At 61.1% G+C, this 21,450-nt stretch overlaps 1 protein-coding gene across 1 annotated transcript in view; it reads right to left on the bottom strand.

The window, feature by feature from the left end:
• ACOX3 (acyl-CoA oxidase 3, pristanoyl) overlaps positions 1–21,450 on the bottom strand; it is a 77,616-nt gene that overhangs the window by 26,446 nt on the left and 29,720 nt on the right. Inside the window, exons 5-9 of the mRNA XM_048509537.1 lie at positions 13,907–13,962; positions 12,548–12,703; positions 2,489–2,585; positions 827–1,009; positions 190–312 (exon numbers count right to left, since the gene is read on the bottom strand). Of these exons, the coding sequence (XP_048365494.1) occupies positions 190–312; positions 827–1,009; positions 2,489–2,585; positions 12,548–12,703; positions 13,907–13,962 (615 nt within the window). The remainder of the gene's footprint in view (positions 1–189; positions 313–826; positions 1,010–2,488; positions 2,586–12,547; positions 12,704–13,906; positions 13,963–21,450) is intronic.

The following is a 21,450-nucleotide window of genomic DNA, read 5'->3' on the forward strand; positions in this document are numbered from 1 at the left end:
TTGCAGGGCTTGGAAGCTGTCAGAAGCCTTCAGCTGTGGCAGCGGTTCTGGCATCTCTCACTCCATCCCATCTCAAAAGAACAGGGGAAGCTACCAGGCTCCAGACGATGAATCCTTTTCCTCAAGGGGAAAAGGATTGACCCACTGAAGGGGTTTCTTCACACCAGTTACACCTGAGAAATCTCTTACCTGCCGTGGACTCTTGTCCTTCATTATAAGGCCAATGTGGAATTCGATGAAGTTCATAAACAGTGATTTAGAGAAATAGTCTAAGGCATAGACAGCTGCTAAATAAGGAATCAACCGCCATTGCTGGAATAAAAATGGAATTGACATAAGCGATTAAAATGTGAGTTGCACAGTTTCTTAACGATGAGTCTCAGCAAATCCTGGTAATCAGCAACATGCCAGAAAAGTGATTTGGACAGTAATCCATTATGAAGTCAAGACTCCTTCATGCTGCTAAAGCGTGAAAAGTATTCTTAGGCACTCATATGCCAAGGGAGAAAAGAACAACCCCCCTCGTTAAACAGGGAGACCCGCTGGGCCAATTCTGAGTCTTCTGCCTTGATAACTGCAGCATGGAAACCTCCCTCACTAGCCCCTTTCCCAACCTAACAGTCTGCTTGCTCATGACACAAACAGGCTCTCGCTGGTATTAAGAGCTACCAGTGCGTGCCAGCCAACTTTGTGGCATTTCGAAGTCAAACTGCTGTACTAGAGAGTATGAACGATGTGTGTCAGTATCTTAAGTTGACACCAGATCCTTTGTCTATTCTAGATGCTCATCAGGTGTTCCACCTGTTAACAGAAGTTTGTTTTTCACCTGCATTTGGTATTCAAGAACAGGTATCTCTTTCTCATCTGTTGGCCCAAACTGATGCCGAGTAGCTGAGAAACGAATCGCTATTGACACAGCAAGCTTTAAGTTGACCACTGACATGGCTATAATCATAACTCTTCCGCTAGACAAAGCACCAAGAGAAGCACCCAAACGCTGCTTGAGATCCTGGGTAAAACAGAAAAACACAGATGCAAAGGTTTTGATATAAGAACTTTCCCCAGTCGAAGGCTTTTCCCATTAACAACAAATTGGGCAAAACAGACAAAGTTCAAAGTGCAGCTCAGTCCAGACAAGAGCTCCAGTTGGTCACTGATAGTCAGCCTGCTGTAGAAGTGACTGTATTCCTTGTAAGAGAGTAAATCTGGAGGTGCTGTTAGATCTTGGGCTGCAGCTGCCAGAAGTGCACCAGCCCAATCCAGAGCACACGGTGGTCAGAAACTCCAGAGGGGAAGTAAAAAAACAATCAAACAAAAAAAAAAACCCTTGGCCAACTGAAAAAAACCACTGGATAAAAGGACTTAGGCCACACTTCCTGATGGCAGAAGTCTGCGGCTGGGGAGGGGGGCATTCCCAGGTGGAAACCCCAGTGGAAGCAGACTAAAGTAGGCTTCACCTGTGGGAACGCCCCGGCCCATCCCCACCCACTGGGCTGATATGATAGCATAGCTTCAGAGCAGTGGGTCCTACTGGGTTTGGGGGCCACGGAGCCTGGCTGCCAGCATACTTAGTGTGTAGGTGACCCTTATGCTGGCGGGATGGGCAAACACACTGGCATGAGCCCCCACTACTCCCACAACCCATTTTCCCCTCTCCCTAACCCCCTCCCATCTGGACTGGGCTCTAAATTGCATCTATGGGGAGCAGTGCCTTCCATTGGGTTTCACCGACTCTTCCTCGAAGGCAAGGCTTGGCCACAGTTATCCATTCTGTAATCCAGGTTGGACTAGAGTTATATGCCTCACACAAGGATGTCCAGTGGCAGTTGGAAGAGGAGGGGGCTTTTTAGTTCTATCATCCAGATAATGGGAAACCTCTCCCTTATCTGTTTGGCTCTGAGCTTAGTAAACTTTTCATGTCAGGTGAAGTCTTATTCATTTACCCAGACATTTTGAAAACTTTTTTTGGGGAGTTGTAGTTGCTGATCTGATGGGGTAATTCACGTTTGATTTGTGGGGTTGTACCATGTTATTGCTATTTGCTCTTCATTGCTGCCTTCCCTAATCTGATGATATTTTATCACAGCTGGTTTTCCAAATGCTGCTGCTGTTTATTTTAATTTTATTTTGATTTGCCTTGGTGGGTAATCTCTGCTAAATATCTGCTTTCTCATGTGGTTTTTATATTTGCTTTAGCATATTATATGTGTATTCATGTACGCGTGCGCGCGCGCACACACACACACACACGCACACACACACTGTTTTCTGGCTGCAGGCCATTTTGAAAGCCTGCATTACCTTGAAAGTTCAATATGATGTTTGAACCTCCTAATCTTCATTTATTGTAAACAGGTTTAATGGAAAATGTCTGAACAGCATGCAAGGAAGAACTACAAGGATCAGTGAATACAAGGAATCCTGCTGAGACTCAGATTAAGCAGGGACACGATGAGGCATGCGGAGGGTAAGGAAGCACAGCGCCTACCTTATATGCACTTGTGTAGGTCCCCTCAGCTGTGATATCTCCAGTTCGGTTCAGCAAGTTTTCCTTTGGTATCCTCACATTGTGAAACATAGCAAACCTGTCAATAAAGTATGGAATTCTTGAAGATGACACATGGGGATCCAGGAGCCCTCTAAATCAAAGGCTGAACGCACAGCCTGAAGACACAAAGACTTCCTCATAGAAAACATATCAAGGGTTAAACTTTTTTTGTGTAAAAAATCTTGTTTCCAATTTTCACCTTTCAGAGTTCTTTATCTCATTACTCTTTCTTGAGATAAAGAACTCTGAAAGGTGAATATTGGAAACAAGATTTTTTACACATACGCACAAAAAGCATACATGTGCTTAACCTCTCAGGAGTCACTGGAGCTCATTTTATTAGTCTGCCCAAAATTTACAGATCTCAGACCTAGTTCATTTTTCGAGGCCCCAATACTGGTTTACCTGTGCCCCCCTAATTTTAGATTGAACCATCTCTTGAACAATGAAGATCCCAAGCAATTGGAAATAGTGGCCAAATTCCTGCTTAATATGTAAGACCTTAGTCCCAGAATGCAGCAATCTGTAGATTTAAAACCATAGACTTTATTGGTGATCAAGGCATAATGATAGACGATTTCTGAGGATACAGGGCAAGGGATAGATCTTAAATCCCCACAGCCTTGGACCTGCCCCCGCCTGGCCAAGGTGCCGCAGCTACAACATAGAAACAAAGGAAACAATACAGTGATTCAATTACAAAACGTTAACACAAAAGGCAGGAACCACCACACCTAGGAGGGCTGTGGCCCTTCCTGGTTATCAGTCTGATGCGAAGGAAGGGAGGGGGGGGAACAGACGAGTTGGCGCCTAGCCCAAGGCCGACGGCCCTCTGAATGGAGGGTGGGTCCCCCTCCTCCCAACACTGCATTACGCACCAAGGGCAAAGAGCCTTCGGCTGCCAAACCGGGGGCTCCTCTCCAGTGGTCCGCTGCTTGTCAAGAATCGTTTCAGCAACTGAAAACCGCATTCACCACTGAGCCAGGGTTAAAGCACCCTGATCCAAATGTACCTTTTGTGGTGCATGTAGATGCTTCGGATAAAGCTTTGGGAGCCGCCCTTTTGCAGAAAAATAAAGATGACAAACTTGTGCCGTGTGCTTACTTATCCAAAAAGTTTACTGGTCCTGAGCTCAATTGGACTGTAGGCGACAAAGAAACAGCTGCCATTAAAGAAGCGCTCAGCACTTGGCGCCACTGGTTGGAAGGGTCAAAACAACCCTTCCAGGTTTGGTCTGATCATAAAAACTTGGCAGCCCTTTCCACCCCCCTGAAAATGTCTTCCAAGCAGTTGCGGTGGGCTGATTTTTTCTCTAGATTCACGTTTTCGGTTCACTTCTTTCCGGGAAAAAATAACAAATTAGCCGATGCCTTGTCCCGCCTACCCAAGGGGACGGACTCTTTGTTACGAGCCATCCCTCGCACCATTCTCTCCCCTGTTCAACTCGGATTGGCGGTTACCCGATCACAAGCTTCAGCCCAACACCCCCCTCCCTCTCCAGCTATCCCGGACGTCGTTTCCCCTTTCCTTCATCAATTGGAGGAGGCGGGACGGGGAGACATTCCCACGGAGGAATCTGACCCTCTGTTGCGTTTGGAAGAGGGTGTATGGAGGAGGGGCGCCTGTTGGTACGTCCTGCCTCCTTTACGGAAGCCGGTCCTTTTGGCTGGCCATGATGCCAAGCAAGTGGGACATTTCGGATTTTTGAAAACGCTGCACTTGCTTCGTCGTCAGTTCTGGTGGCGCTCCATGCGCAAGGACATTGAATCATACATTAAAGGCTGCCCAGTGTGTGCGGAGGCTAAATCCATCCCGGGCAAACCCCACGGATTGTTGCAACCCATTCAGGCAGCTGCCCGACCCTGGCAGATCATATCCATGGATTTTATTACGGATCTCCCGGAAAGTCACGGAAACACGGTGTTGTGGGTGGTGGTGGACCTTTTTTCCAAACAGGCACATTTTATTCCATGTCCCACCATTCCTTCCGCTCCCAAACTAGCCAGGTTGTTCATACAACATGTCTATCGTTTGCATTCCTCTCCGGATAAGGTGATTTCAGACCGCGGGCCGCAATTCATTTCCAAGTTTTGGAAGGCATTCCTGGGACTGTTGGGAACTACCTCAGCTGTCGCCCCCTCTACCACGTGCAAAGCGACGGTCAGTTGGAACGGACCAACAGAACATTAGAGCAATACCTACGTTGTTACACCAATTATCATCAGGACAATTGGTGTGACCTGCTACCTTTTGTGGAATATGCTTACAATAATGCCGTTCATAGTAGCACCGGCCGTTGACAAGGTCCTCCATGACATTCTTACAAGCAAGCTAGTAAACTATGGACTAGACAAGGCTACTGTTAGATGGATTTGTAATTGGTTGACTGATCGAACCCAAAGAGTTCTCAACAATGATTCCTCCTCATCATGGAGAGAAGGGACTAGTGTTATTCTGTTGAAATTCATTTTGCTAGTTTTGGCCCAGCTCTCTAATCTGCCCAGGTCCTTTTGAATTTTGACCCTGTCCTCTGAGTCAAAGTTAGCTACTCCTAGTTTGGTGTCATATGCAAATTTGATGAGCATGCTCTCTATTTCATCATCCAAGTAATTGGTAAAAATATTGAACAGCACTGAGCCAAGACAGAATAACACTAGTCCCTTCTCTCCATGATGAGGAGGAATCATTGTTGAGAACTCTTTGGGTTCGATCAGTCAACCAATTACAAATCCATCTAACAGTAGCCTTGTCTAGTCCATAGTTTACTAGCTTGCTTGTAAGAATGTCATGGAGGACCTTGTCAACGGCCTTACTTAGCATGCTTGTCAGGAGGGAGGGTGTTTCACTTGGCACCAACTCTTACCAGTTCTACCAGAAAGTTCATGTCATGAACCAGTCCCTGGATACTGACAACTCTGCTGCAGAGCTTGAAGACACGGTGGGGCCAGAGCTTTTGAGCTATGCTGCAGGCAGATAGGAGCTAGAGCGTGGCCAGGTGAACTGCCCTCTGGACGTCCACATCCACAGTCAGAAGATCAGGCAGGCAGGCAGGCTGAGAGCCAGCGGTCAGAGGGAGACCAGGCACAAAAGACACAGGGAGACCATAGCTCAAAAGCTCTTTGCAAGGAGGTCCAGGAAGCAGAGCCAGCTCCAAGACCTTCCCTGCAAGCCAAGGCAGAGCCTGATGCTGTTCAAAGGGGAGAGCCATTAGGCATCTCAGAGGAGCCAAGGAACGAGCCAGCTGTGCAAAGGAGACGGTGGCAGAGGCTACAGCTGCAGAGTCCAAGGAGAAGCGCTGGCATGGCTGCAAGGTCTGGCAGAAGACCCTGCGAGATGGAGGCATCTGCATCGGAGGAGAACTGAGTCCTTGCAGGGTCCCAGCCCCAGTAACTGGAACTCCCTCTATAAACCCTGCTTTGGGCTTGGCTCTGCCTGCGTGCAATGAGGGCACTTCCTGGCAAACTCCATGTGCCTGGTCTCCCTCTGACCGCTGGCTCTCAGCCTGCCTGCCTGCCTGATCTTCTGACTGTGGATGTGGACGTCCAGAGGGCAGTTCACCTGGCCACGCTCTAGCTCCTGTCTGCCTGCAGCATAGCTCAAAATTTAGCATGGATCAAAAGCAGCAGAACTGGGTTTAACACAATTGGCCAGATTTGTCTGGCACTGCCAAACACAATCCTTCTTGTGGATCTGAGCACACAAATACAGAATGGACAAAGACCAATGAATTCCAGCACAATGAACACAAGCAGGATCTGCATGGCCTTGCTGGAGGGGAATCTTATATCCTCCTTGCTCACTGTTACAGACTTCTCTCTATGATACATCTCTGAAGATGCCAGCCACAGATGCAGGCAAAACGTTAGGAACATGATCTACCAGATCACGGCCACACAGCCCTGAAAACCCACCACAACCTATTTCCATGTTGATCTTTCAGCATACCAAACAATGCTTCACATCCCCCCCTGATTTCTTGGATCCTGTGGAACAGACCTATTGTTCTTCCTTTGTCATGCTTTTGCCCTCTCCTGCACTGGTTATTATATCAGTTATGGCATTCTCAGGGGGGCATTTGATTCTGTGAACAGGAAACTTCTTTGGGAGAAACTCTTGAAGATGGGTACAGATGACAGATGGCTTGCTCTTGTCAAAGACTTGTATACCAATACCTCTTGTCAAGTGAGATGTGCCCCATTGGGAAAACTAACACCAAAGATTCCATCCACCCAAGGCGTTGAACAAGGCTGTGCTTTGGCCCCTTTCTTATTCAATCTTTTCATTAATGATTTTTCTCTGGATTTGAGATCTGCTAATTTGCACTGTCCTAGCTGTGGAAATGAGCCTCTCCCACTCCTTCTGTTTGCAGACGACGCAGCGCTCCTGTCCAGAACAAGCGTCGGCCTAAATAGCCTCTTGTCTAAGTGTAGTGAGTCCTGCACCAGGAATTCATTATTCATCAATCCTTCTAAATCCAAAGTGATTGTGTTTTCTAATAACTTCAAGGATACTTGATGGTGCACCTGTTGAACAGGTCAAATTCTGCAAATATTTGGGGATTGGTTCTGGTGGGTTGTCCGGGCTGTGTGGCCATGGTCGGGTGGATCTCGTTCCTAACGTTTCGCCTGCATCTGTGGCTGGCATCTTCAGAGATGTATCACAGAGGGAAGTCTGTTATACACTGTGTCCAGTGAGAAGGGAATGATTCACATTTTCATGCCCAGCAGCAGCAGCGGCGGCGGCAGCAGCAGCAGTAGTATTTAGAAACCACAAAACACAGCATTCAGACTCGTATTAAGGAGCACGAAAGACACTGTCAGCTTAACCATCCTGAAAAATCTGCAGTTGCAGAACATGTCTTAAACAAAACATAACATTTTATTTGAAAACACTGAAATCCTGGACAATTCAGAAGGTTACTTTGTCAGACTGCACAAGGAGGCCATTGAAATTCACAAACACCAAGACAACTTCAACAGGAAAGAAGAGACTCTGAGAATTAACAAAGCTTGGCTACCAGTACTTAAAAACACCAAAAGCAAACCCCAAGGGCATGCTAAATTCATGAACAATGGACTCCACCCAAACACAGGATTTGCATTCACCAATACTATTGCTGCTGCTGCAGGGCATGAAAATGTGAATCACTCCCTGGATTGATAAGCCCCACCCACAATACAATACTATCAACCACATCTTTGCATAACAAGTTCCACCCAAACACTTACTGATTGGTTCCCCACCCTGGGACATGGACAATATATACCCCAAACATTTCCTTCTCTCTGGACACAGTGTGTAACAGACTTCCCTCTGTGATACACCTCTGACGATGCCAGCCACAGATGCAGGTGAAATGTTAGGAACAAGATCTACCAGACCATGGCCACACAGCGTGGAAAACCCACCAGAACCAGTTGAATCCAGCTGTGAAAGCCTTCGACAATATTTGGGGATTGTTTTCCACCACAAAGCCCACTGGTTCAAACATGAGAGATCTTGCTGTGAAAGTGTGTAGTTCCACAGTGGCCGGAGTTGAGAGATTCTTTTTCACAAGAGGCAGTAGGTTTATACCTGCCTTGAAAGTTTTCAACATGAAAGTTGTTTCTCAACTGTTATATGGGATCCCCTTGTGGATTAATGAGTGGAATTCCAATGTGGAGAGGATACAATCCCCTTTCCTATACAAAATATTCTTCCCCACTGTGTACCCTATACTGCACTTTGTCTGGAGGTGGGACAGCACTTACTCGTTACTAGAGCATGGCTAGTTACTCTCAAATTCTGGTCTCGCCTGTGTTTCAACCCTGACACTAATAGCCTCACCTATCATATTCTTCCTCAGCTCTCTAATTGAAAGATATTATCTTTGGGATTCTCCTGAGATTCCCTTCAAATGTTATTTGCTTCTGAAATCTTTTTCCAAGTGAAAAGCAGCTTTTAGAACAAGAGTTTCAGACACTACAGGACAAAGCCAGTATTAATTTTGCTACGATATACCTTCATTACTATGGAAAACCTAGCAGCTGCGATAAAAGAGATTGTATTTAAGAACATTATCCCAGAAAGGTAAGTGCACCATCTACTGGACAGAAAAATAACTCCTGCAGCCCAAGTCCAGTGGTTCTCAACCTTCCTAATGCCACGACCCTTCCTCATGTTGTGGTGACCCCCAACCCTTACATTTATCCATTTTACAGATGGAGAACACTGATGCAGAGAGTCTTAGGCGAACCAAAGGGGTCCCGACCCACAGGCTGAGAGCCACTGCTCTAGAGCCAGGGGAGGCACAGTTGCATTGCAGCTGCACCTCCTCCAACTGGGCCTCCCAGCAGCATTGGCAGCACAAAAACCACAAAATCCTCTTGCCGCTGTCGCATAGGGTAAAGGAACTTGGAACCTTGAAAATTGTAGCATCCAGGGGAGGAAAGCCTGGTGGAATCTGCCTGCAGTTGGCATTATCCCGGGTTTGCCCCTGGAAAGACCCCTCCCCCGTTGGCGCACGATTGCACACCAGACAAGCACCATGGCTGCCTGCACTTCTGCACATGGCTCTCTGGCACCCCCTGGAGGCATGGATGCCCTCAATTGCTGGCAGGGTGCCCCTTATGGTGGTGGGGTGGGCATCCCCGTCGGCACAAAACTGCACCACATCCAGTGGGGGATTCACCGCCCCCCTCTGGACTGTGCTCTAAAGTACCCCAAGAGCTTTATCTCATTTCAATAACAATATTGAAAACAACAGGCAGAGACATTTTTAAGTGTATACATTGTTACATGCACACGCAGCTGTGTATATGGCCTCAGTCAATCCAACCAATGCTGTTCTCTCAAGTTGGATATAAGAAATGAGCCACCCTGGCAGCCCAGACCAGCCTGGGCCTCACCAGAGCTAAGCAGAGGTGGTGCTCAGTGGGAGACCACAAGGGAAGACGGAGGGACCCCTGCAAACACAACAGCTGCTTATCTCTTGCCTGGCAAGCCCTTGCAGCACACACCGACTACAGGAAGAGCGGGAAAGGACCCCTTTTAGCAAAGAGAGAACCAAAGTGTCAACATACCTGTTGCTCAGGGAAATACAGTGAAACGTTACCCAGGGGAAAAAACACCCAGTTAGTTGGCTACATTATGGAAACGTGGAGATGATTTAAAGCTTCTTGGCTGTCCAATAAAGTCGTAACATTGTGTTTGATAACAGAAGCAACATTTGTCCTGTTATTATCCTGTTATTTATTTGTTTAGAGTCAGAATGTGAGAAGTCTACAGAAAACCTTGGTGAAAATCGGCTGAATGGGAGCAGTGTAAATAAGGCAAGTCCCCATGGCACACAACATTCTTTTTGCACAAATCTTCACATTTCCCTCTGAAGTGTGTATTGCCAGGGCCTCCCCAATACAAATGCACAGTGTGCTCCCGAGAAAGGGGCAGCAAGGAGCCCACTGACCTGAGGCGGAACAAGGGCATCCTGGCTGAAGAAGGGAACCTCCCCTGATTGCAAACCCCCACAATGAAAACATCCTGTCAGGGGGATTGTATCTGGGTGATTGAGATGCATTCCTCACTCAATGTAATTGCTGCAAGATGTATGTAACCAGCCGGCTAAATGTTACCACTGACATTCTGGGGCAGTCTTTCCTTGATCTTCACTTTATGGCTTCACGCACTGAGTAGATAACTAGGCTTTCCCCTGACACTTTGGTCTCATGAGAACAGAGATTGTTTCTGATCTTGTGGGGGCAGGATGCCAGGTGGCTCGCTATCTCTGTCTGTCGCTGACCTTGGGGCACCTCAGCTCCAAATTAACTCTCACATTTCTTGGGGAAATGGGAGGGGGACTAACCTTGGAATAAAGGGGATAGCAAAGCCAGGTTCACCAGAACTGCCTTTGTCAAGCTGAGTGCTTCGATGCCTATCAATAAACGCTGCTGATCAACGATTCAGAGTCCGTTTATTGCTTCAAGGCTCAAGATCTAATACATTCCATCATTCCAGTCCCCAGCTGTCCCTTCTGGTTGGTGGCTGGATATTTAACCTGGGGGCTTTCTTGGTGGGCTCCATGCTACATCCACCTCATCCTCTGCAGCCTTCTCTTGCCTTCAATGGCTCGTGCAGCAGTCTGACTTCCTGCTTTTAGTCCCCTTCTCTTGAGGGTAGCCCGACTGCCTTGCTGCTCCAGCCCCAATGGCAAGAGCTGGTGAGCCAGACCCAGGGGTGGCTCACTCCTTCAGTCTGGCTCTGAAGGGGCTGAAAGAGACAGAAAGCTGTACTTCAACACAAACTGTATGTCAGACAGACACATGTTTGTGATGTGCTGTTTGTGTTGCCTAAGAGAGAAGGGCTACTGTGCAGTTGCACAATTTTGTGTGGGGAATTGGGGTGGACAGAGCGAAGAATTTGCATCCATTAAATAGCCTCAATTTGTTTTCTCTCTGTAAACACACACACGTTTTCTACACACTTAATTCTTCCCACTTCAGTTGTTGCCTGTGCCTCACTTTCTCAAGTCCTTCCACTACCTGTTTGCTAGTTCTGCCATTGGTTCCTTGTATTACAGACTGTGACCACAACATCGCAGGCTAGCTTCTACTTCAGCCTCTGACCATCCCTTCCCCCTTCCAGGGCAATTTGCAGATCGCAAACAATAAACTATGTGGCCTTCTGAGTCCACTTCTAGAACCACTGCAGAAAGTATGCAGATAATGTGGAGAAAACCATAAAAATAGCCTCTCCTATGGGACTGAGCTGCACGCACCACAGATGTCACTAGTAGTGCCATCCTATGCAGTCTAAGCCAGTGATGGCGAACCTTTTCGAAACCGAGTGCCCAAACTGCAACCCAAAACCCACTTATTTATCGCAAAGTGCCAACAGGGCAATTTAACCTGAATACTGAGGTTTTAGTTTAGAAAAAACGGTTGGCTCTGAGGTGTGTGTTACTCGGGAGTAAGCTTGGTGGTAGTCAGTGGCTTTGCTTTGAAGCAACCATGCAACTCTTCCAACGGGTGAATCACGACCCTCAGAAGCAAGCCCCATTGCCAGCAACCGAGGCACCTGTTGGTAATACTTTACTCCCAGGTAAAGAATCGCGCTTTAATTCTTCGCATGAAAATCAGTGGTGTTGAACAGCACTTAACAGGGTTACCTACTTCCCCCAAGAAACTAGATCTTTTAGAACTGTTTTAATGCACTAACAATTGAGCTCCAGCAACCCGAAACTCCAGGCCAGGAAGGCCAGGTCTTGGTGGGGTGGAGGCGACTCTGCTTAAGCGTGCCCAGAGAGAGGGCTCTGAGGGCCACCTCTGGCACCCATGCCATAGGTTCGCCACCACTGGTCTAAGCCAATTGAAATGAATGATCTTCAACTGGGGTAGCTTTCTCTAGGATCGCACTGTTAAGTTTAGGAGGGTGAAGTTGTGCTTTACATTGAACTGCTAACGTAGGAAAACAGAGACCATGTTTTAGAAAGGCTGGCTGGCCACGTCACCACAGCAAGGAAGGCAGATGCCAAGGACAAAATGGGCCTGCCAGTTGGCTAAACCAGCCCTTTGAGACATCACTGAGTGCCTCATTAAAAAAAAAACTGCTCAAAGAGGAAGAGTTTCATAATTTGCTACAATTCTTATATGGCATTTCAATCTCCATTTGTTCTACCAATAAACTGTGTTGCTCTGGTAATTTTTTTAATTTTAAGAGAGCCAGTGTGGTGTAGTGGTTAAGAGCAGGTGGATTCTAATCTGGAGAACCAGGTTTGATTCCCACTCCTCCACCTGAGTGGCAGAGGCTTATCTGGTGAACCAGATGTGTTTCCCCACTCCTACTTTCCTGCTGGGTGACCTTGGGCTAGTCACAGTTCTTTGGAACTCAGCTCCACCTACCTCACAGGGTGTCTGTTGTGGGGAGAGGGAGGGAAAGGAGCTTGTAAGCCACCTTGAGTCTCCTTACATCTTACATAAGGAGTCTCCTTGCATAAATCCAAACTTTTCTTCTTCTTCTTCTTACTTGATAGGGACAGTCCCTGTTTTGCAATGGCTCCAACTCTTCCTGGTTTTAGAAGATGGGGCTGGGGACTTCTCTGGCTTCTGGGGTGCCCCAAAGCTCCCTCCAGGCTTTCTGGCTTGGCCTGCAGCTGATGGTGTAAGCCACTTGGAGATTTGCCATCAGGGACATCACCGACTTCTCTCCTTTTCATCTAATTCCAGGGAGACAATAAAAATGCTTGAAGCGCTGCCTGCATTCACTGCGAGGGAAGAGGCCTCCTCCACATAAAACGAAAGCACTGTTGACTGGAGTAAAGCTGGTTTGGGAAGGGACTGGATGCCTCTTAAAATCAATCTGGAATGTTGGGGGTGCTCCTGGATCCAACCTTGCTGATGTGGAAGCAGATGACAGAGCTGTCCTCCTGTCTTCTGCCATTTCCCAGAGGAGCCAGGATGCAGAGCTTCCCAGACCAGTTAACAACGATTGCACCAAAAAACGTTACAAAGCAGTTTTATTAATATTAATACAGCAAAAGCTTTATTATTTGGAACTCACAGGGAATGGAGGTTGCTGGTAAATCAAATGATCCTGATAATTAAGCTTATTACTCTACCCTGCCACCTACACAGATTAGTCACCCATGGCAATGCCCCCCCCCCCATCATGCCTGGCATGTCCCTCCCTCTTGACTGTCCTCGAAGTTGGCAGACAAGTGGAACAGCAGGCCAGGAATCCTCCAGCACAGCGAGAAACAGCCACCCGAGAACAACGTCAGCTGGCAGTGCTGGTCGTCAAAAGCCAACAACAGCCAGAGGCATCAGTCTGACCAGCTGCAGGGGAAGACATGGGGCAGGTGCTTGTCAAAAACAACCAGCCTGTAGGGACTGGGGAGGGAGTGTGCCCTCTGGGCAATGCCACTGTCCGGGCTGGGCTACAGCGCCCGGACTTACCCCACCAGCTGGCACTGCGGGAGATGGGAAGGCTGCGGAGGAGCCTCTTGCAGGGAGGGTGAAGGCCTTAGAGGCCTCAGAGGCCTTGTTCAAAGGGGAAGGCAGGGAAGAGAGGAGGCTTAGGCCCAGCAAGCCCACAGCTGAGGCGGCTGTAGAAGATGGGCTGTAGAAGCAGCTGGGACGAGGGAGAGGAATAAGAGGGCAGAAGGTATATAAGGAAGTGGGAAAGGGCGAGTCTGGAGCTGCCACAGCAGCAGGGAATGTGGGTGGTGGTGTGAAGAGACAAGGGAAAGAGACAGCTCAATGGTGGGAAAGAGGGAAGAGGACCCTGAAGCCCAGACCCCCTTTGAGAACCTAGTCCCCAGTTCAAGCTGGTCCTCACCCTGTGCAGTAACAGGGTGGGAGTCGTTCACACAGGCTGTAAACGCACCTCTCTCCCTCTTGAGGAGCCACAGGGGAGAGACGAAGCCCTGGAAACTCCTCTCCCTGTGAAGCACCAAGGGAGAGAGGGAGGGTGTGAAAGCTCAAGCGAGACAGGGGAAGGGGGCAAGGAGGCCTGCTAGGAGGAGGGTGGCGTGGGCAAGGACTGCCCAGTACACCCAGTGCTTTGTGGGCGCGGTGGTTTCTTGGCCCCTTGGGCCAATGGGGAGAATCACTGTCTGGGGAGACCAACCCCCAGGTTAGAGAGGAGGGAAGGATACACTGCCCAAAGGGCCCGGGTGAGGGGGGGCGCCACAGCCACTTCACTGAGCTGTCTGGATAACCAATGCTGCCTAACAACATTTTTTACTTCCATTTTATAAGTTGCTCTGAAAAATTAAGATGGAAAATGAGTGGTCTTTACCAGGTCTTGTTGGTTTACCAAATGTGTCCACTCCTGGAGAAAGCAGACCAGGGAAACATTCAGCTGAAGCAGTTTCGAGGGGACGGGGGGAGGGACTGTGGCCAGAGAATTTTCTTCCCACCTTCGCTGTCTCCTCTCCCCCTGCCCCCCACACTTTGGCCCCTGCTCCATTTGTCCTGCTGGCCCCTTCTTCTTTCCCCCTTTGGTTTCAAAATGAGAAAAAATGGAGGCTGAAATATCACGCACACACCTTGCGCAATCCCAACAACTTCAAATTCTTGTTTTGTTTTTCTCCACGTGCACTTTCCCTGCCCTTTAAAATGTTTGCCTTTTTTTATCCGGGTTTGCAAGAGCATCTGTCACAGTCCTGGCTGGCCACACTGTGGACTTTTTTTTAAAAAAAATGTATGGTGGAGCCATGCATGGGAAGGAGATAAATGACAACACAGACACACACCATGACTTCCACAGGGCCTTCCCTCAAAAAAGACCTCCAGTTACTATAAAAACCCACAGCAATTTGAGTCTTTAAAACTGGACCTCCTATGTCATCAAGTCAGTGTCCACTGTACTGGCTCCCAACTATCTCCAGGTCTTTATCAGGGACAGGGAGTCCAAGTGCTGGTCTTTATCTAACGTACCTTAAAGACTGCCTGCACCCAAACCCCTGAAGCAGCTGGTTGGTGGTGGCCGGTGTCAGAAATGAGACCAGTGGGCAGGTGGCAGAATTTAATATCAATCATAAACACTTCACAGTTCACACATGAATTTGATTCCATTTGACTATTATTAGCAGGCCTGAACTTACTTTGATTCTTAGAATTTCTTATGAGACTTCCTGGGAAATGTATTGTCGAAGGCTTTCACAGCTGGAATCACTTGGGTGCTGTGTGGTTTCCGGGCTGTATGGCCGTGTTCTAGCAGCATTCTCTCCTGACGTTTCGCCTGCATCTGTGGCTCCCCCCCCACCCCCCCCCCCCCCCCACCCCCCCCCCCCCCCCCCCCCCCCCCCCCCCCCCCCCCCCTCCCCCCTCCCCCCCCCTGTCCCCCCCCCCCCCCCCCCCTTCACCCCCCCCCCCCCCCCCCCCCCCCCCCACCCCCCCCCCCCTCCCCGCCCGCCCCCACCCCCCCCCCCCGTACCCCATCACCCCCCCCCCTCCCCCCCCCCGCCCTCCACAGACCCCCCCCCCCCCCACCCCCCCCCCCCCCCACCCCCCCCCCCCCCCACCCCCCCCCCCCCCCACCCCCCCCCCCCCCCACCCCCCCCCCCCCCCACCCCCCCCCCCCCCCACCCCCCCCCCCCCCCACCCCCCCCCCCCCCCACCCCCCCCCCCCCCCACCCCCCCCCCCCCCCACCCCCCCCCCCCCCCACCCCCCCCCCCCCCCACCCCCCCCCCCCCCCACCCCCCCCCCCCCCCACCCCCCCCCCCCCCCACCCCCCCCCCCCCCCACCCCCCCCCCCCCCCACCCCCCCCCCCCCCCACCCCCCCCCCCCCCCACCCCCCCCCCCCCCCACCCCCCCCCCCCCCCACCCCCCCCCCCCCCCACCCCCCCCCCCCCCCACCCCCCCCCCCCCCCACCCCCCCCCCCCCCCACCCCCCCCCCCCCCCACCCCCCCCCCCCCCCACCCCCCCCCCCCCCCACCCCCCCCCCCCCCCACCCCCCCCCCCCCCCACCCCCCCCCCCCCCCACCCCCCCCCCCCCCCACCCCCCCCCCCCCCCACCCCCCCCCCCCCCCACCCCCCCCCCCCCCCACCCCCCCCCCCCCCCACCCCCCCCCCCCCCCACCCCCCCCCCCCCCCACCCCCCCCCCCCCCCACCCCCCCCCCCCCCCACCCCCCCCCCCCCCCACCCCCCCCCCCCCCCACCCCCCCCCCCCCCCACCCCCCCCCCCCCCCACCCCCCCCCCCCCCCACCCCCCCCCCCCCCCACCCCCCCCCCCCCCCACCCCCCCCCCCCCCCACCCCCCCCCCCCCCCACCCCCCCCCCCCCCCACCCCCCCCCCCCCCCACCCCCCCCCCCCCCCACCCCCCCCCCCCCCCACCCCCCCCCCCCCCCACCCCCCCCCCCCCCCACCCCCCCCCCCCCCCACCCCCCCCCCCCCCCACCCCCCCCCCCCCCCACCCCCCCCCCCCCCCACCCCCCCCCCCCCCCACCCCCCCCCCCCCCCACCCCCCCCCCCCCCCACCCCCCCCCCCCCCCACCCCCCCCCCCCCCCACCCCCCCCCCCCCCCACCCCCCCCCCCCCCCACCCCCCCCCCCCCCCACCCCCCCCCCCCCCCACCCCCCCCCCCCCCCACCCCCCCCCCCCCCCACCCCCCCCCCCCCCCACCCCCCCCCCCCCCCACCCCCCCCCCCCCCCACCCCCCCCCCCCCCCACCCCCCCCCCCCCCCACCCCCCCCCCCCCCCACCCCCCCCCCCCCCCACCCCCCCCCCCCCCCACCCCCCCCCCCCCCCACCCCCCCCCCCCCCCACCCCCCCCCCCCCCCACCCCCCCCCCCCCCCACCCCCCCCCCCCCCCACCCCCCCCCCCCCCCACCCCCCCCCCCCCCCACCCCCCCCCCCCCCCACCCCCCCCCCCCCCCACCCCCCCCCCCCCCCACCCCCCCCCCCCCCCACCCCCCCCCCCCCCCACCCCCCCCCCCCCCCACCCCCCCCCCCCCCCACCCCCCCCCCCCCCCACCCCCCCCCCCCCCCACCCCCCCCCCCCCCCACCCCCCCCCCCCCCCACCCCCCCCCCCCCCCACCCCCCCCCCCCCCCACCCCCCCCCCCCCCCACCCCCCCCCCCCCCCACCCCCCCCCCCCCCCACCCCCCCCCCCCCCCACCCCCCCCCCCCCCCACCCCCCCCCCCCCCCACCCCCCCCCCCCCCCACCCCCCCCCCCCCCCACCCCCCCCCCCCCCCACCCCCCCCCCCCCCCACCCCCCCCCCCCCCCACCCCCCCCCCCCCCCACCCCCCCCCCCCCCCACCCCCCCCCCCCCCCACCCCCCCCCCCCCCCACCCCCCCCCCCCCCCACCCCCCCCCCCCCCCACCCCCCCCCCCCCCCACCCCCCCCCCCCCCCACCCCCCCCCCCCCCCACCCCCCCCCCCCCCCACCCCCCCCCCCCCCCACCCCCCCCCCCCCCCACCCCCCCCCCCCCCCACCCCCCCCCCCCCCCACCCCCCCCCCCCCCCACCCCCCCCCCCCCCCACCCCCCCCCCCCCCCACCCCCCCCCCCCCCCACCCCCCCCCCCCCCCACCCCCCCCCCCCCCCACCCCCCCCCCCCCCCACCCCCCCCCCCCCCCACCCCCCCCCCCCCCCACCCCCCCCCCCCCCCACCCCCCCCCCCCCCCACCCCCCCCCCCCCCCACCCCCCCCCCCCCCCACCCCCCCCCCCCCCCACCCCCCCCCCCCCCCACCCCCCCCCCCCCCCACCCCCCCCCCCCCCCACCCCCCCCCCCCCCCACCCCCCCCCCCCCCCACCCCCCCCCCCCCCCACCCCCCCCCCCCCCCACCCCCCCCCCCCCCCACCCCCCCCCCCCCCCACCCCCCCCCCCCCCCACCCCCCCCCCCCCCCACCCCCCCCCCCCCCCACCCCCCCCCCCCCCCACCCCCCCCCCCCCCCACCCCCCCCCCCCCCCACCCCCCCCCCCCCCCACCCCCCCCCCCCCCCACCCCCCCCCCCCCCCACCCCCCCCCCCCCCCACCCCCCCCCCCCCCCACCCCCCCCCCCCCCCACCCCCCCCCCCCCCCACCCCCCCCCCCCCCCACCCCCCCCCCCCCCCACCCCCCCCCCCCCCCACCCCCCCCCCCCCCCACCCCCCCCCCCCCCCACCCCCCCCCCCCCCCACCCCCCCCCCCCCCCACCCCCCCCCCCCCCCACCCCCCCCCCCCCCCACCCCCCCCCCCCCCCACCCCCCCCCCCCCCCACCCCCCCCCCCCCCCACCCCCCCCCCCCCCCACCCCCCCCCCCCCCCACCCCCCCCCCCCCCCACCCCCCCCCCCCCCCACCCCCCCCCCCCCCCACCCCCCCCCCCCCCCACCCCCCCCCCCCCCCACCCCCCCCCCCCCCCACCCCCCCCCCCCCCCACCCCCCCCCCCCCCCACCCCCCCCCCCCCCCACCCCCCCCCCCCCCCACCCCCCCCCCCCCCCACCCCCCCCCCCCCCCACCCCCCCCCCCCCCCACCCCCCCCCCCCCCCACCCCCCCCCCCCCCCACCCCCCCCCCCCCCCACCCCCCCCCCCCCCCACCCCCCCCCCCCCCCACCCCCCCCCCCCCCCACCCCCCCCCCCCCCCACCCCCCCCCCCCCCCACCCCCCCCCCCCCCCACCCCCCCCCCCCCCCACCCCCCCCCCCCCCCACCCCCCCCCCCCCCCACCCCCCCCCCCCCCCACCCCCCCCCCCCCCCACCCCCCCCCCCCCCCACCCCCCCCCCCCCCCACCCCCCCCCCCCCCCACCCCCCCCCCCCCCCACCCCCCCCCCCCCCCACCCCCCCCCCCCCCCACCCCCCCCCCCCCCCACCCCCCCCCCCCCCCACCCCCCCCCCCCCCCACCCCCCCCCCCCCCCACCCCCCCCCCCCCCCACCCCCCCCCCCCCCCACCCCCCCCCCCCCCCACCCCCCCCCCCCCCCACCCCCCCCCCCCCCCACCCCCCCCCCCCCCCACCCCCCCCCCCCCCCACCCCCCCCCCCCCCCACCCCCCCCCCCCCCCACCCCCCCCCCCCCCCACCCCCCCCCCCCCCCACCCCCCCCCCCCCCCACCCCCCCCCCCCCCCACCCCCCCCCCCCCCCACCCCCCCCCCCCCCCACCCCCCCCCCCCCCCACCCCCCCCCCCCCCCACCCCCCCCCCCCCCCACCCCCCCCCCCCCCCACCCCCCCCCCCCCCCACCCCCCCCCCCCCCCACCCCCCCCCCCCCCCACCCCCCCCCCCCCCCACCCCCCCCCCCCCCCACCCCCCCCCCCCCCCACCCCCCCCCCCCCCCACCCCCCCCCCCCCCCACCCCCCCCCCCCCCCACCCCCCCCCCCCCCCACCCCCCCCCCCCCCCACCCCCCCCCCCCCCCACCCCCCCCCCCCCCCACCCCCCCCCCCCCCCACCCCCCCCCCCCCCCACCCCCCCCCCCCCCCACCCCCCCCCCCCCCCACCCCCCCCCCCCCCCACCCCCCCCCCCCCCCACCCCCCCCCCCCCCCACCCCCCCCCCCCCCCACCCCCCCCCCCCCCCACCCCCCCCCCCCCCCACCCCCCCCCCCCCCCACCCCCCCCCCCCCCCACCCCCCCCCCCCCCCACCCCCCCCCCCCCCCACCCCCCCCCCCCCCCACCCCCCCCCCCCCCCACCCCCCCCCCCCCCCACCCCCCCCCCCCCCCACCCCCCCCCCCCCCCACCCCCCCCCCCCCCCACCCCCCCCCCCCCCCACCCCCCCCCCCCCCCACCCCCCCCCCCCCCCACCCCCCCCCCCCCCCACCCCCCCCCCCCCCCACCCCCCCCCCCCCCCACCCCCCCCCCCCCCCACCCCCCCCCCCCCCCACCCCCCCCCCCCCCCACCCCCCCCCCCCCCCACCCCCCCCCCCCCCCACCCCCCCCCCCCCCCACCCCCCCCCCCCCCCACCCCCCCCCCCCCCCACCCCCCCCCCCCCCCACCCCCCCCCCCCCCCACCCCCCCCCCCCCCCACCCCCCCCCCCCCCCACCCCCCCCCCCCCCCACCCCCCCCCCCCCCCACCCCCCCCCCCCCCCACCCCCCCCCCCCCCCACCCCCCCCCCCCCCCACCCCCCCCCCCCCCCACCCCCCCCCCCCCCCACCCCCCCCCCCCCCCACCCCCCCCCCCCCCCACCCCCCCCCCCCCCCACCCCCCCCCCCCCCCACCCCCCCCCCCCCCCACCCCCCCCCCCCCCCACCCCCCCCCCCCCCCACCCCCCCCCCCCCCCACCCCCCCCCCCCCCCACCCCCCCCCCCCCCCACCCCCCCCCCCCCCCACCCCCCCCCCCCCCCACCCCCCCCCCCCCCCACCCCCCCCCCCCCCCACCCCCCCCCCCCCCCACCCCCCCCCCCCCCCACCCCCCCCCCCCCCCACCCCCCCCCCCCCCCACCCCCCCCCCCCCCCACCCCCCCCCCCCCCCACCCCCCCCCCCCCCCACCCCCCCCCCCCCCCACCCCCCCCCCCCCCCACCCCCCCCCCCCCCCACCCCCCCCCCCCCCCACCCCCCCCCCCCCCCACCCCCCCCCCCCCCCACCCCCCCCCCCCCCCACCCCCCCCCCCCCCCACCCCCCCCCCCCCCCACCCCCCCCCCCCCCCACCCCCCCCCCCCCCCACCCCCCCCCCCCCCCACCCCCCCCCCCCCCCACCCCCCCCCCCCCCCACCCCCCCCCCCCCCCACCCCCCCCCCCCCCCACCCCCCCCCCCCCCCACCCCCCCCCCCCCCCACCCCCCCCCCCCCCCACCCCCCCCCCCCCCCACCCCCCCCCCCCCCCACCCCCCCCCCCCCCCACCCCCCCCCCCCCCCACCCCCCCCCCCCCCCACCCCCCCCCCCCCCCACCCCCCCCCCCCCCCACCCCCCCCCCCCCCCACCCCCCCCCCCCCCCACCCCCCCCCCCCCCCACCCCCCCCCCCCCCCACCCCCCCCCCCCCCCACCCCCCCCCCCCCCCACCCCCCCCCCCCCCCACCCCCCCCCCCCCCCACCCCCCCCCCCCCCCACCCCCCCCCCCCCCCACCCCCCCCCCCCCCCACCCCCCCCCCCCCCCACCCCCCCCCCCCCCCACCCCCCCCCCCCCCCACCCCCCCCCCCCCCCACCCCCCCCCCCCCCCACCCCCCCCCCCCCCCACCCCCCCCCCCCCCCACCCCCCCCCCCCCCCACCCCCCCCCCCCCCCACCCCCCCCCCCCCCCACCCCCCCCCCCCCCCACCCCCCCCCCCCCCCACCCCCCCCCCCCCCCACCCCCCCCCCCCCCCACCCCCCCCCCCCCCCACCCCCCCCCCCCCCCACCCCCCCCCCCCCCCACCCCCCCCCCCCCCCACCCCCCCCCCCCCCCACCCCCCCCCCCCCCCACCCCCCCCCCCCCCCACCCCCCCCCCCCCCCACCCCCCCCCCCCCCCACCCCCCCCCCCCCCCACCCCCCCCCCCCCCCACCCCCCCCCCCCCCC

This window comes from Sphaerodactylus townsendi, linkage group LG10, assembly GCF_021028975.2.
Source record: "Sphaerodactylus townsendi isolate TG3544 linkage group LG10, MPM_Stown_v2.3, whole genome shotgun sequence".
Lineage (NCBI taxonomy): Eukaryota > Metazoa > Chordata > Lepidosauria > Squamata > Sphaerodactylidae > Sphaerodactylus > Sphaerodactylus townsendi.